General features: G+C 45.5%; 1 protein-coding gene across 3 annotated transcripts in view; it reads left to right on the top strand.

Moving 5' to 3' along the window:
• Positions 1-13,303, top strand: part of LOC130380848 (striated muscle preferentially expressed protein kinase-like) — a 44,193-nt gene extending 30,890 nt beyond the window's left edge. For 2 of the 3 annotated variants that reach the window (XM_056588214.1, XM_056588213.1), the window contains one exon: positions 11,470-13,303. Coding sequence is in view for 2 of the 3 variants with exons in the window: in XM_056588213.1 (XP_056444188.1) it covers positions 11,470-11,645 (176 nt within the window). In the remaining variant the exon portion in view is untranslated. Of the gene's footprint in view, positions 1-9,425; positions 9,468-11,469 lie in introns of those variants that run through there. The other variant, XM_056588215.1, reaches the window with a different exon arrangement.
• The last annotated feature ends 778 nt before the right edge of the window (positions 13,304-14,081 follow it).

The raw sequence follows: 14,081 nt of genomic DNA, 5'->3' as shown, positions 1-14,081 counted from the left end.
GGTCACGGCGGTTGTCATGGCAATGGGTGTATTGATCCCCCGGCCGGAGTTTTGTCTTGGACCTAGAGCAGCAGTATATCGACCGCCACTATGGCCGCCAGAGGCAAGCTCACTGGCTGATGACGGGGGAGGGGGCAGAAGGGGCCATTAAACGCTCGGTGTTGGCACTCGGAGAAACGACTAAACTGCAGTGTCTGTATTACTAATTACCATGGTGGTCTCAAGATGAACGTACAATAGAGCCAGTGGAAGAGATACACTGGAACACATAATAGGCTCAATAGGCCCATGCATTGGGCTATATAGTAAACTTTCGGGTTGTTCTGAAGTCAGGGCTTTCTCGAAGAAACGTTATCCCATATTAAATCGCATGTTTAAATTTACATTTAGGGCATTTAGCAAACACTTTTATCCAAAGCGATTTGCAATAAGTACATTTGTCAGAAAATGGTGAAACAACAATATATCGCCGTCTGTACAGTAAGGATGGTCATAGAACCAAGTGCAAAGCACTAACAATCGCTAGGTTAACCCATTCCCCGTACACAACAAAGATAGCTCGGATAAGACGCTACACAACTAAGTACTATAACGGTTATCCATGTGGCTGCTCTCACGTGATTATCAGATTAAGATATTCCCATGAAATTAGCATAATTTTTTTATAACATGGAAACATCTCATAGTGTACAGCCATATACAAACAAGGACCCCCCCGTCCCTCTGAAGCCCCTCTGTGCTTGGCGATGATGGATTATAAACGAGGGTCAGAAGGAAGAGTGGGTGACTTCCGGCTTTGTGAACTATGTAGTGACACAAACTTTTGGGCACTCCAGCAGAAAGCGGATTTTTCAGACAACTTTTCAGACAATAATTTTTTGCGTATATTTATTTTGATTCTTCCTAAGCAGAATTACTTGTGTTTCGACCGTCGAAATGCCTCCAAAACACTTTCACAACCGAAGCTAGCTCTGAACTCTGAATCCCCCCCCCGCGCGTGCTCGCCACATTGCAGATATCTCGGCCCTCAACTGCGAGATTCTCTCCTCATTGCGCAAAGATATTACGGAGGTTTTTTGAATATGGAGTTACAAGCTACTGTGGAGGAAGATCTGGAGAGCATTAACTCCAAACTACAGGGTCTAAATCAGAAGGAAGCATGGTTTGGGAGGTGGGGGGCCGGTGGGATGATACTGTCAGCACAGGGCCTCCTCTATACCCCCCTGCCCCCCCCTGCAACCTGCAGGGTGTCACCAGGGGGAAGGATACCATTCATGACAAAAGGCGGGTGCCAATGAACAGCCATTCAGTTTTTATTCCACTCAAGATTGAAAATCAATTCTGTCGATGTGTCTCTGTGGTAGCGTAACGGGAGAGGGGAACAGATCGGTCACGCCGACCGTATGTCAGCGCGGTTGCCGGGGCCGTGGCAGCGATGCATCTCTCCGCTATTGATTCTGTGTTTGCACGGCAACAGAAACAGCACGTCTCATTTAGATGCCGGAGTAAAACAAAGACGATGGCTGCTTTCAGTCAGAGCGGTGGTGAAGCCAGGGAGGAAATGAGTAAGGATGAGCAAAGGGTTCGATCTCTCAGACCTTGTATTTAACACTAATAAATGATAATCGATTATGTGTGCATTTGTGGTTACATGGGTTAAGTGATCATGTGTGTGTGCGTGCGTGCTGGTAGCACGCAGTATTGAGTACTTTCTTCCTACTGCTCTGGATGCCTACATTTACATTCAGGGCATTTAGCAGACGCTTTTATCCAAAGCGACTGACAATAAGTACATTTGTTATAAGAAAGTGAAACAACAATATATCACTGTTGGTACAGTAAGGATGTGTGCAAAACACTAACAACCGCTAGGTTAACCCATTCCCCGTAACAAAGTTAGCTAGAATAAGATGCCTCACAACTAAGTACTATAACTTAGTACAACATACAATAAGTGAGTACATTAAGTGCCAGGACGTACGACATACAATAAGGATGAGGGGGGGAAGGGGGGGCTATGCAGAGTCTAGTTGAACTCTGAAAAGGTGGAGTCTGGGGCTGGGCTAGACGTAGAGCTACATCATTGCTAGATGTAGAGCTAGACAATAGCTAGATGTAGAACTAGACCAGGGCTAGATGTAGAGCTAGGTCAGGGCTAGATGTAGAGCTAAATCAGGGCTAGATGTCGAGCTAAAAATCATCAGTGTCTTTATTTGTTTTGGACATCTTTGATCCTGACATTAAAATTGCGATATTATAGAGAGGTTATTATGAAAAAGCAGGATCACATGTACAATATATCTAAATATATCTTAGGCAAAGAAATATACAGTATATATATTATAGGTTTTCACTGCAGAAATAAAGGAAAGGTGCTACAAGTAGGTTTATAGCACTGCAATCAAAACAACAAAATCCTTTGGGGATTTTTCAGTATTTGTTCAAAACCTCCACCTGAATTTTAGATTCATCCTTGCTTGACCCTGGCGCGTCTCTATCACTGTTTACACTCAAACACCTTGTTCCCGCTCCACTCTGTTTGGGTTCATAACTCACGTTGCTATTGGGTGGGTTCCTAGCAGGCCCAGGCAAAGGGGAGGGACTACAGTGTCTCACCCTAACCCCAAGGAGGTCAAAGCGACACGCTGCAGTTGTCCTGACAGACCTGGACTACGCGGATGACATCAGCGTGCTCTCCAACAACGTGGAGCAAGCACAGGAACTCCTGAACAGAGTGGAGCTGGAGTGCGCCATGGTTGGCCTTAGGCTAAATGTCAAGAAAACAAAGGTCATCACCTACAACATCTCACCGGGGCATCAACCGCTGACAACAACTGGTGGCACTGCGCTGAAGGAAGTCGAGGACTTCAAGTATCTGGGCTCATGGGTCAACTCAACCGAGCAGGACCTAAAGGTGAGGAAGGCACTCGCATGGAGGGCCCTGAACGGTATGACCTGTTTATGGAACTCCAACCTCCCCCGTCAAATCAAACTCAGCCTCTTCTATGCAACGGTAGAGTCTCTTCTCCTCTACGGCAGCAAATGCTGGCCCCTGAAGCCAACCTTGCAGAAGTCTTTAGACGGGTGCTACACCAGAATGCTGCGTGCAGTACTTAACATCAGCAAGAGTACACATGTTACCAATAGGATCCTGTATGAAGGAATACCAAGGGTGAGTGAGAAAGTAGCTGCCAGGAGAATGAGATTGGCGGGACACTGCCAAAGACACCAAGAGCTGCCAGCCAGCAAATTGGTACTGTGGGAACCAACCCATGGGCATAGGTCTCGAGGATGTCCTAGACTCACATACGTGGATGTACTCAAGAAGGATGCAGGAGCGCAAAGTACCAATGAACTGGCCAGATGTATGGAGAATCGGGATGACTGGAAGCAACGATGGAGGGCTCGTCTGAGTTCGACCTAGAGAGAGGCCACTCCCCCTTTGCCCTCATTGGCTAAAGAGCTCCTCTGAACTAAAGAAAATTATATAGTCCCTTAAAACACATGTTTAATTAATTATTGTTGTCGTTTTTCTACTGCCAATGCATTCTTTCATCTAAATGTCATTAAAACATTTAAGTAAAACTACCATTCATTTGATTTGTAATCTTGCTCGCTAATTTGCGGTCGTCCTCTCTCCTCTTGAACATCTCTCACAGCGTGGCCCTGCTCCATAGCGGGGAGAGGGATCATGAGGTAGGGAGTCATAGCCCTGGGCTAGCCTGCCGCTGTAGTGGTGTCTGTGTTCTGGTCACCTCCGGGACGCTGGGAACCATGCATAATAGATGGCTGGTTGGGAATCTGCTGAGGTCTGTACTCACCGGACCATTTTGTGTATCTGGATTAAAGGGGTACCGACACGCTCAGCTTTTTTCTAATATGAAAGATTACTTCATAATTTATTCGCGGGAAACAGAGTTGTTTGCAGACTACAATAATTTTTACGATCCTTTGTATGAAGCAGTACTCTCGTGTATTGGAAAACGCCTGAGTGGGTCCAACCCCTTTAATATCCACTTAAAGGGCAAATAAAGACATGCTGGGTCTCTATGTTGAGCATGAAGCCATCCATTGTTGAACTGCAATTTGACTCCATAGGGCTGGTACATCAGTATGCACCATGGGATGTTTTGTTGGTGATACTCATTTCGTGATGACTCAAGTTTTTTTTAATTGTGAATATATTTATTGTTTTACTTTTTAATTTTTTTTTCAAATCCAAGTGACTATTTAAATCCTAAATAGGCTTAACTCTACCTTTACCTTGGCTCATCAAAGCTTTTTTTCCGCCATGTCTTGCTTGAGAAACGCTGTGTCAGATGTGGTGGGAGAGATGTTGGTGGTAGAAGAGGAGATGGTGGAGCTGGAGATGGTGGTGATGGGGGAGATGGTGGTGGTGGAGGAGGAGTAGATGTTGGAGGAGGAGTAGGTGGTGGTGGTAGAGGAGGGGGTGGGATATAGTCGGGCTATCAGTTAGGGCTGGGCGATTTGGCCTAAAAATAAAATCCATTTCATTTTTATTTATTTATTTTCTATATATAATATAGATATATTTTTTAAGTTTTGGATTTTATTTGAAGAATGGCAATGATTAACAAAAGCTAAATAAACGACACAGATCTCTGACTCTGCTGCGTGGCTCAGTTTAAGATGTTGGAGTAAATGTGTTGTGCTTCTGCTTTTGGTTTCCAAAGACTTTAGACAAAATATACACACTCACTTTGATATTTAACTTATCCCAAAAAATATAGATTTTTCTTTTTTAAAAATCGTCCCAAAAAATATATTTGAATTTCGATAAAAAAAAAAATATTAATCGCCCAGCTCTACTATTAGTGGGTTTCTGTATTGGATGGGTTATAGGTGTGCTGCATGTTGAGTTGTTGTGGGTTGTGTGCATTTGGATCAGAGATATCTTAGAGATGTGTTAGGGTAGGATCTCTAGGTCATATGTGTTGGGGTTTGTGTTTTTGTGTTGTGTGTTTGGTAATAGATATGCACAGCAAGAGAGTCTTTATTGTGGAGTCAGGTTGGTTGCGATTACTTTGGGTTAACTACTGTTATCGATGTTTGTAGCTTCAGGATGTGAAATGAGAAACCTTTCAAAATGAGCCATCAGCTCTCTCACTCTCTCACTCTCTCACTCGCTACTCTCTACCCTCCTTTGTCTAGACATATTTCAACCTTCCCCCAGTGTGAACATATTTTCCCTCTTTATCCTCTTAATCATTTCATCTCTTTCTTTCTGACACTCACTATCTTCTTCTCCACCTCCCTCTCTCACTCCCTCTCTCCCCCCTCTCCATTTGTCTAACAGGATCTATTTTATCCTGATCCCTGTCTGATCTCTCCTCTTCCTCCTCCCCCTCTCTCATCCTCTCCCCTTCTTCTCCTCCTCCTCCTCCTCCTCCTCCTCCTCCTCCTCCTCCTCCTCCTCCTCCTCCTCCTCATTGCCCTCTCTGTCTTCAACCGTCTGCTCTTGGCTGAGGCGCAAGTGGGAGGTGAGGTGGAGAAAGTGGGTGGGTAAGGTGGTGGTGGGGTGTGTGTGTGTGTGTGTGTGTGTGTGTGTGTGTGTGTGTGTGTGTGTGTGTGTGTGTGTGTGTGTGTGTGTGTGTGTGTGTGTGTGTGTGTGGGGGGGATAACAGGGTTAAGGTGGAGGAGGAGGAGGAGGAGGAGGTAGGAATAATGGATAGGGTTAAGGTGAAGGAGGAGGAGGTGGAGGCGGTGGTGTGTGCGAGCGGGGGTGGAGTAACTGAAAATTGCCTCAGAGAGCCGCTGCGATCATCTGTGTATGCAAAAACAATACACACACACACACAGGCAGGCAGACAGACAGACAGACGGGCAGGCAGGCAGGCATTCAGACACACACGCACACACACACACACACACACACACACACACACACACACACACACACACACACACACACACACACACACACACACACACACACACACACACACACACACACACACAAGCACACAGCCGTATGTGCCTCCTCTATTCTCTCTCCTCATCGCTCTCTCCAGCTCTCTTCTTCTCTCCTCCCGTCCTCTCCCCTCTCTTCCTTTCTCCCCTCAAACGTCCCCCTCTCCTCTCTAGGTTGCTCCTGTGCATCTCTCTTTACTTACTGCTCGCTCGCTTTGTTGCTTGCTCTCCTCCTCGCTCCGGCTCCCTTTGGTCGCTCTCCATCTCTCTCTCTCTCCCTCCTTCTCTCTCCCTCTCTCTCTCTCTCTCTTTCTCTTTCTCTTTCTCTCTCTCTCTCTCTCTCTCTCTCTCTCTCTCTCTCTCTCTCTCGGTCTCGGTCTCTCTCTCTCTCTCTCTCTCTCTCTCTCTCTCTCTCTCTCTCTCTCTCTCTCTCTTCATCCCTGCTGCTGACAGAGAAGAGAAGGGGGGGAGAGAGAGAGAGAGAGAGAGAGAGACTGAGAGAGAGAGAGCTTGAAAGAGAGCGAGAGAGAGCGAGAGAGAGCGAAGACGCCCACACAAAAGCCGAATCTCATTTGGACTCAGATTTTTTCCGGACGCCACACCTCGTGACGGTTCCCGGGGATGTTTTAGTGTAAAGCGTGCACATATTTATATATATATATGAATATAAATAAATACATATATTCTATATATATAAATCCCTATATGTCTAGATCTAAACGTGTGTATGTACTGACGTGAATCCCTGCTGACTGTGTGAGAGAGAAAGTGGTGTTGCGAGAGATGAAGAAGATCTGGTCTAAGAAGCGGTTTCAGGTAAGTTCGCCCTCTCTTCTCTCTGGGAGATACAGAATACCGGGAAGCAGGAACCAAAGCGTCTGCTGTTCTCTCTCAGCGTGGTGGCTTTGCCTCTTCGCTTTGAGGTTTTCTAATGCAGAACTAAAGCGTAATTCCACTCTGGCATTGAGCAGACAGGATGACAGTTGAGGCACGCCGATAGAGAGCCCAGCTCCGGTGGTCATCAGGACCGCCGACCGGGAGGGGAACAGGGGATTGCCTTGCTTTAATATGTTGGTTTTGTTTTGTTCTTCGAAATAACGAGACAAAGTGTGTGGTAGTATTGTGGAGTATACTTCAGGGGGTCCTCTGGAGAGGAGAGGCGAGGAGAAGAAGAGAGGGTAGATACATTGTGAGCCACTACTGTTTTAGGTCGCAATATCAATCTAGAGAAAGGAATGTTTTCAGGAGGGGAACTAAATATTTAAGGGTTGGCTGGTGTAGAAAGCTGTATTTAAAGCAGCCAGGTTGGAAAATCTCTGAAAAACTCGAAAAAGGCATTGTCAATGACCAACTCTTATCCTATAAAGGGGTTTAATTGTAACTGTAACAATGGATAGGTCAGCAGAAGCCCTGGAAAATTGTGGAACACCTGTTTTAGAAATCACATACTCCTGAAGGTGTGTGTGTGTGTGTGTGTGTGTGTGTGTGTGTGTGTGTGTGTGTGTGTGTGTGTGTGTATGTGTGTGTGTCTGTGTCTGTGTCTGTGTCTGTGTGTGTGTATGCGTGCCGTCAGCCCACTGGAGACAGTCGTTATGTGAAGAGGTAGGGTTTTCAGGAGAACTGTGTCAGTAGGCTATAGTGGCTATGGGAGACAGGATGTGGAGAAGGGCACAACTTACACAAACCTCCTCCAATATCTCTTTATTTACTCCGTATCAAACTGCCACCTCTTAATATGCCTTTTTTCTGCCCTTGTGATTGGATGGAAGCAATTATTGTTTCATTTTTTTGGTATTTTGTGGTGTGTTTGGTATTATCCCTCTGCCTCTCCGAGGAAGGGATTAATTTTATTGAGAAGGCTTCTGAAATGGTTGGTGTTTGGCTCCCAGTTTGTGTCTGGGAATAGCTGATATGATTGCCCCGGGCGGTGGAGAGGGGACTACAATGGGAAAAGCAAGAATGGAAGCTTCTGGAGAATTGAGTTACACAGCGCGGATAACCCTCCACCTCCTATAGCGGTCGATACTTTATCAAACTGTTAGGCTCAACAGAGGAGGGGAATTATGGGATGGCAATATTGGATGCCGAGTAATTCCACTGAAATCACTGTTTCCTCTTTGACTTTTCCCCCCTACTTTAACGTCTTTCCAAATTTACTTTGAAGTCATAGTACCCATAATGCACTTCTCTCGGATCAATGTATTCCAGGTTGTGACATGTCATACTGGTGTTGTGGCCCAGTTGGGCCACAGCTCCCACTTGTGTGGACTGAGGTTGGCTGCTTCATAGCGCTGTGTTTCTTATTGAAATACACAACTGTTTGTCCTATGTAGCCTGTATGGACAACAACATTACCTTGAGCTCAAATGTCTGGACAAACCCATGCAAGTGTGTTGTTTTGCACAGAAGGCATTGAGATGTGGCTTTTAGGACGAGACCAGCACCCAACAGAACAATAAATCCCCTCATTGGTCGTCCCCGTGGTAGAAACTGACGACTCGCGGCTTGATATGGGCGTAGTCCTGTTTCGACTCCGCTGTCCTCTTCTAATAACCTGTGGTGTTGTGCGTTTGTTTCAGAGGACGGGACACTCCACGCGGACTTTTGGAAGATTTACTCATGGTGTGTTGTCAGGACGACCCTCTCTGCCTTGGCTCTACTCAACTCTATTCTACGCTGTTCAGTCCTCTTCTACTCTTTTCTACCCTGCTCTGTGCTATCCTGGTCTTTACTGTTGTATTCCCTTCTATTGTATGCTATTCTATTCTATTCTATCATTGTAAGAACTATTATTTTGGACTACATGCTTTATATTACATTATTTACTGTTCTATTTGATGCTGTTCTCTTCTATTCTACTGTACTCTGTTCTGTTCTATTTAATGCTGCTCTACTATGTTCTTCTCTACTCTGTTCTATTTAATGCTGCTCTATTGTATTCTACTCCACTCGTCTATGTCTTGTTCTATTCTAATCAATCATACGTTACTCAAGTCTATTCCGGTTCATTTCCAGTCCGAAGGCCATTCCAGTACAACGTGCCAGTGTAACGGCACCAGTAATAAGTCATGTTAATGGTTTTTAAAGGCCCACATTGAGGGCACTCCACAGCTCGTGGAAAACACTTTCCACGTTTTGACATCTCACTACACTAAAGGTGTTCTTATCGTCCACGCAACCTTAAGCAAACCGGTTTAAGGGTGCGTGGCGATAATCACAGCCCCCACAAACTGAAAGGTGATTTGGCGCACCGCAACTACCGTCACGGCACCACACACTATGTTGTACCACACGGTTTGTTGCATGTTTTGGGTTCACGCCGACCCAACCGCTGTGACTCCAGACCGGGTTCTACCAAGTACTCGGTAGAACGGGAGTCGTAGCGCCATGTTTCCCGTCCGGTACACTAATTCATCTCTGGCCTCTGGGGCGTTTTACCTTATATCTGACATTGCAAATCTGGAGACATAACTGTAAATCATATTTCCCCTCAGCTACTGCGCCCTAATTTCCTATATGCAGTACATCACAGCGGGACACTCTGAGCTATAACTTGGGGTAATTACATTGCAGTAGATTTCTGCTGGCCTGGTGTGCAAGCTGTTTAGCTCCAGTGGATGTGGTTACGTCTGCGTGCACACACAGACACAAACAGATCCACACCGATAAACAAAACACAAAAGAAGACACCGATAAACACGCAGGTAAACACACAAACCCTGATATATGTTCACAAATACAGACAGGAACACTATTAAACACAGAGGAAAACGAGCACAGATACGCATACACAGATGAGCACACACACACACACACACACACACACACACACACACACACACACACACACACACACACACACTCACACCCGGCAACATCACACATCACACTCAAGACGAATGCTTTTGCTTGTGTTGCCCCCACCCCTGCCTTAACGTAACCCCACCCCAGCCCCACCCCCCTGACACACACAAAACAAATCCTGCTCCGTCTATATCTCTTCCTATCCTGTCGTTGAGCGTAAACTCCCCCAACCACCCCCATCACCCCCATCAGCCCCTGTGACAGCGCCATCTAACCGCTAAACGTTATCCGCCAGGCCTGCCCCCCCTCCCCCCGCTGAGGAGGGACTCTTCTTAGACTCTAATGGGTACCGAGAGGCGGCCCGCTGGTCGTGTGGGTGAGAGGGATGCTGGTTGCCATAGTAACGCTGCTCTCCCGTCTGCCCTCTCTTGCTGTCACTATGGAAGCGAAGTCTTCCGCTCCTGCCGAAAGCAAAGCTATGGTAAAAAAAGAAAAAAACGCTGGATGATAACCGCCTGTCGCCTGTCCGTCTGTCCCCCTCCACCCCTCCATCCCTCCCCCTCCATCACCACCAACACTGGCACTGCCGTCACCCCCGCCAACCCCTCCACCTCCTTCCACCCTGTTGCCATGTGTGTCATGTGACGTTGTGGTGGTCCTCATTGTCCTTATACAAGCCCAACCAGAGCACCCCCCTGCTAGCGTTTGCCCCCACCCTCTTCCGTTTGAATTCTACATTCGTCATCTCCTTTGCATTTATTCATCAATGTTACGTACATTTTTTTATTGCACAAGTTTGAACGTTGTTCTTTTTGCTGCATGTTCTTGTTTTGTTTGAAGAACATGCCAAAACGTGAGTCCCAGAGGACATACAATATGTCTTTCTTTAAAGCTCAGTGAGGGAGGGTGCCAGATCTACGCTCGCATGTTTGTAACTTTGGGATGAGAAAATCGTTGTTTTCTACTCGTATCCAAAGTTATCCCAACCTCTCAAGAACAGGATAGGAAAGGGAACGGTACAAATAGTGCTGACCTCTGATCGTCACATTGTGTTATGCTAGCAGAACACATTTCACGTTTGTGCTGCTTTTGAAACTGTTTAATTTAAAGTTTGAAGGGGAAAATCTGCTATGAAAAGCTCCTAATAAGTGCATGAAAGCAGGTTGAATTTCAATAAAATCTTATGGATGTGTTGTGGCTCATTTGCTTCAAATTAGTTACCATGGGCTAGCTTAATAATTGTGTTTAAAAGCCAACAGAATGAACTTATACATTTTTGAAAAGCGGGCATATTGTCAAATATCATAAATAGAATACTTGAAAGGGACATTAAACCTAGCTCTTTTTAACAGTGTCACAGAGACAGAAAACTCTTGAGGACATACATGAAGTGGGTCCCACCGTCGCCTCAACCCGCGGGGAGTTGACAGAACGGTCTCTATTTATAATCTCCACACCCGGACCCGGTGTCACGGTTAGAGTATCAATTCATTCCGCTCCTGTACATTGGAACCGAGGGGCTCCTTGACCTTTCTCAAGGAGCTTCTTGACAAAAAACAAACAAAGGAACCACGGCGACAAACAAGACGAGACCAAATTTACACTGTCGTTTTGTATTTTTCATTTTTTGGGTTGTTTTTTTTCCTCCCACCTCCACCTCTTCCTCACGTCGTCGACTGTGTGACTGTTTCTTCCCGGCCACTGACTGTGTTTGTTTGTTTGTCCTCTCCTCAGACTCTGAGACCACAGAAGACGAGGCCACTGAGCCTCTGGGCCCCATGGAAACCAAGGCGGGGCTGGGGAGGCCTCAAGGCACCCATCGAGGACCCCCAGGTAAGACCCTCGAACACACACACTGGGTCTGTTGGGTTTTGTTTGCCTATCTTCCACATCTTAACACACACGGTTAGCTTGCTAACCGTGATGTTCATCCACAGTAGCATGCGCAGAGACAATGGCCCTCATTTATCAAACGAACGTAGAAATTAGCGCAAATCTGAACGCATGATTCATTTTACGATAGGACCAACGTGAGATTCACGAAACTTTCGTATCACACCAATCCCAGCATACGAAGGATCTTGGTGTTGATAAATACGGCGGCTGAGATCTATCGTAATTAATTTAACACGCCCATATAAAAGCACGTCTTCAGAAGTCTCGCCCCTAACTTTTACAACATGGAGAAACGTCCAACGGTAAAAAAAAAAGAGGAATTTTTCCGAGACCGAAATGGAGACGCTCGTGTCACTGGTGGATGCGAACCGTCTGGTTTTGTTTGGTAGCCTAAAAGCTGGCATTAAAGGCAAGCAAAATAATGCTATATGGAAGGAAATAAATGTTGCAGTGAATAGTGTTTCCAATGTTCATCGGGCTACGGAAGAGGTTTGTTAATTAAATTAATTAGGCTAAATAATAAATTAAATGTCAAATTTCTGTTATCCAGCTTAAAACATTTCACATATATGCTATTGTTTGCATTGCGTTAAAGTTATTTTATTCCGAATAAGATGAAGAAAAAATGGTCCGACATGAAGCTCAGCACCAAAAAACGTGTTGCGGCTGTGAAGCGGGCCAAGCAAGAAACGGGAGGAGGCCGGGTGGACCCTAGCCTTGAACTGACAGCATTTGAGGAGCGAGTGGCTGGTCTCATCGGGTCTCCCTCCATTTCAGGCATAAGTGGCAGAGGAGACACCGATGCACTCCAGACCAGTCATGGAAGTGGTAAAAAGGCCTTTGCAATTATTTAAAAAATATATATCTACAGCTTCCGTGTTACAAAGTAATGGCACAAATAATCTCATGATTGGCCTACATCGCTCCACTGTTGCCCTTGTGCGCGTGTGAGCGCTGTTAAAGTTGCGCTCCTGATCCGTGTTCGGATGAGCCAGAGGAGTTATTAGGTAGGTCGTTCAGGGCATAGCCTTTGTCACCTAGATGAATCATATCAAACTTTTAGTGCGATGTCTTTTTTTTTTTTTCAAGAGAAAAAAAAGTGTGACTGCAGCGTAACTCACCGAGGAGATGACTCTGACCATGTAGTGCGCCCTGATGTAGACGATGCACAACGTTGCTATTTTGGAAAATAAAAGAATCGTGCGTGCCCCCAGGCCATCGGTCTACCATGTTCAGGATTGACATTCTGGCATCGCAAATAATCTGAACATTAACTGAATGGTAGCTTTTGCAGTTGATGTACGCGTAATCATTAATAGATGGTGGCTTCATACGCACATGGGTATACCAATCAACCGCACCAATCACATTTGGAAACCTAGCAATAGCATAAAAATCCCGTTTTATTCCAGTTTGCTGATCGTTATTACATGGGAATTTAATATAACGTTCGGAGAGGGACATTATAGCTGCCAAAACTGCTGGCATGGTTCGGCTAATACTTGGCTGGGAAATACCAGACCTGTCCCCGATCTCCCGCTGAAAGGTCCCGGTGGCCAAAAACCCCAAGGTAGATCACACCTGCACTGGCACAGGTATTGCGTTTGATCGCCTAGTTTCTCGCCTTAACTGTGGCTCCAAAAGCATTGCATAGCTCCATCGGGAGATGCCTTGGGAGACAAAAATGACTCAAGAGCCATTCATCGCTCTCCATAAAAAAATCGGCGCGGTCTCGAAAAGCTCTCTCTCGTCTTAGACGTGCGTTGAGGTCCTCTAACAGAGCCAGATCTGCCATCGCTGAGACTCGACCACCTATTTGGCAAAGCTCCTGTTTATATAGACAGCTGACATAAACATTTCACCTGTCACATTCTAATTATTTTCATAGCAATACTGTTTTAATTAGGCCTGACTTGATTGTAATTGTTTGAACGGCTGGGCTAATTCCAATTTATTTAGTAATTAATACAGATGTGCAACATGCAGCTACTTGTGCTGCACTATTCATCAGTGAAATACCCGTATGTTGCGCCAAAAAAACTTGCGTACACGAGTTCAGACCTGACGTGAGATTTCATCGCAGCCTGCGCTCACGTTCAAATTGATAAATGCCAAGCTCAACGTTGAAATGAGCGTACGTCCGTTTTACACACGTTTTCTGTCGTACGCTCGTTTGATAAATGAGGGTCAATGTCCCTATTTCTAGTAAGCAGCTTGGAAGTACAATTTCTAATTTAAGGGTAAATAAAAAAAACACGGTATAATAATTTCAGCCGTCAATCAGTATTGAGACAGTACATTAACAGTCTGTTAAAAAGTAGTAGTTAGAAAAGTGAAATGACACATTAGCGTGTATTTCAAACGGAGTGTGATTATTTCCAGTTGAGTATTTAAATGACATAATAAATGAGTCGGAGCTGTTGAGGGTTGTTAGGGAGTCCTGGTTGTAG

The sequence above is a fragment of the Gadus chalcogrammus genome, chromosome 4 (genome assembly GCF_026213295.1).
Source record: "Gadus chalcogrammus isolate NIFS_2021 chromosome 4, NIFS_Gcha_1.0, whole genome shotgun sequence".
Lineage (NCBI taxonomy): Eukaryota > Metazoa > Chordata > Actinopteri > Gadiformes > Gadidae > Gadus > Gadus chalcogrammus.
The sequence above is the reverse complement of the archived record's forward strand: the minus strand, read 5'-3'. Positions and strand labels throughout refer to the sequence as shown.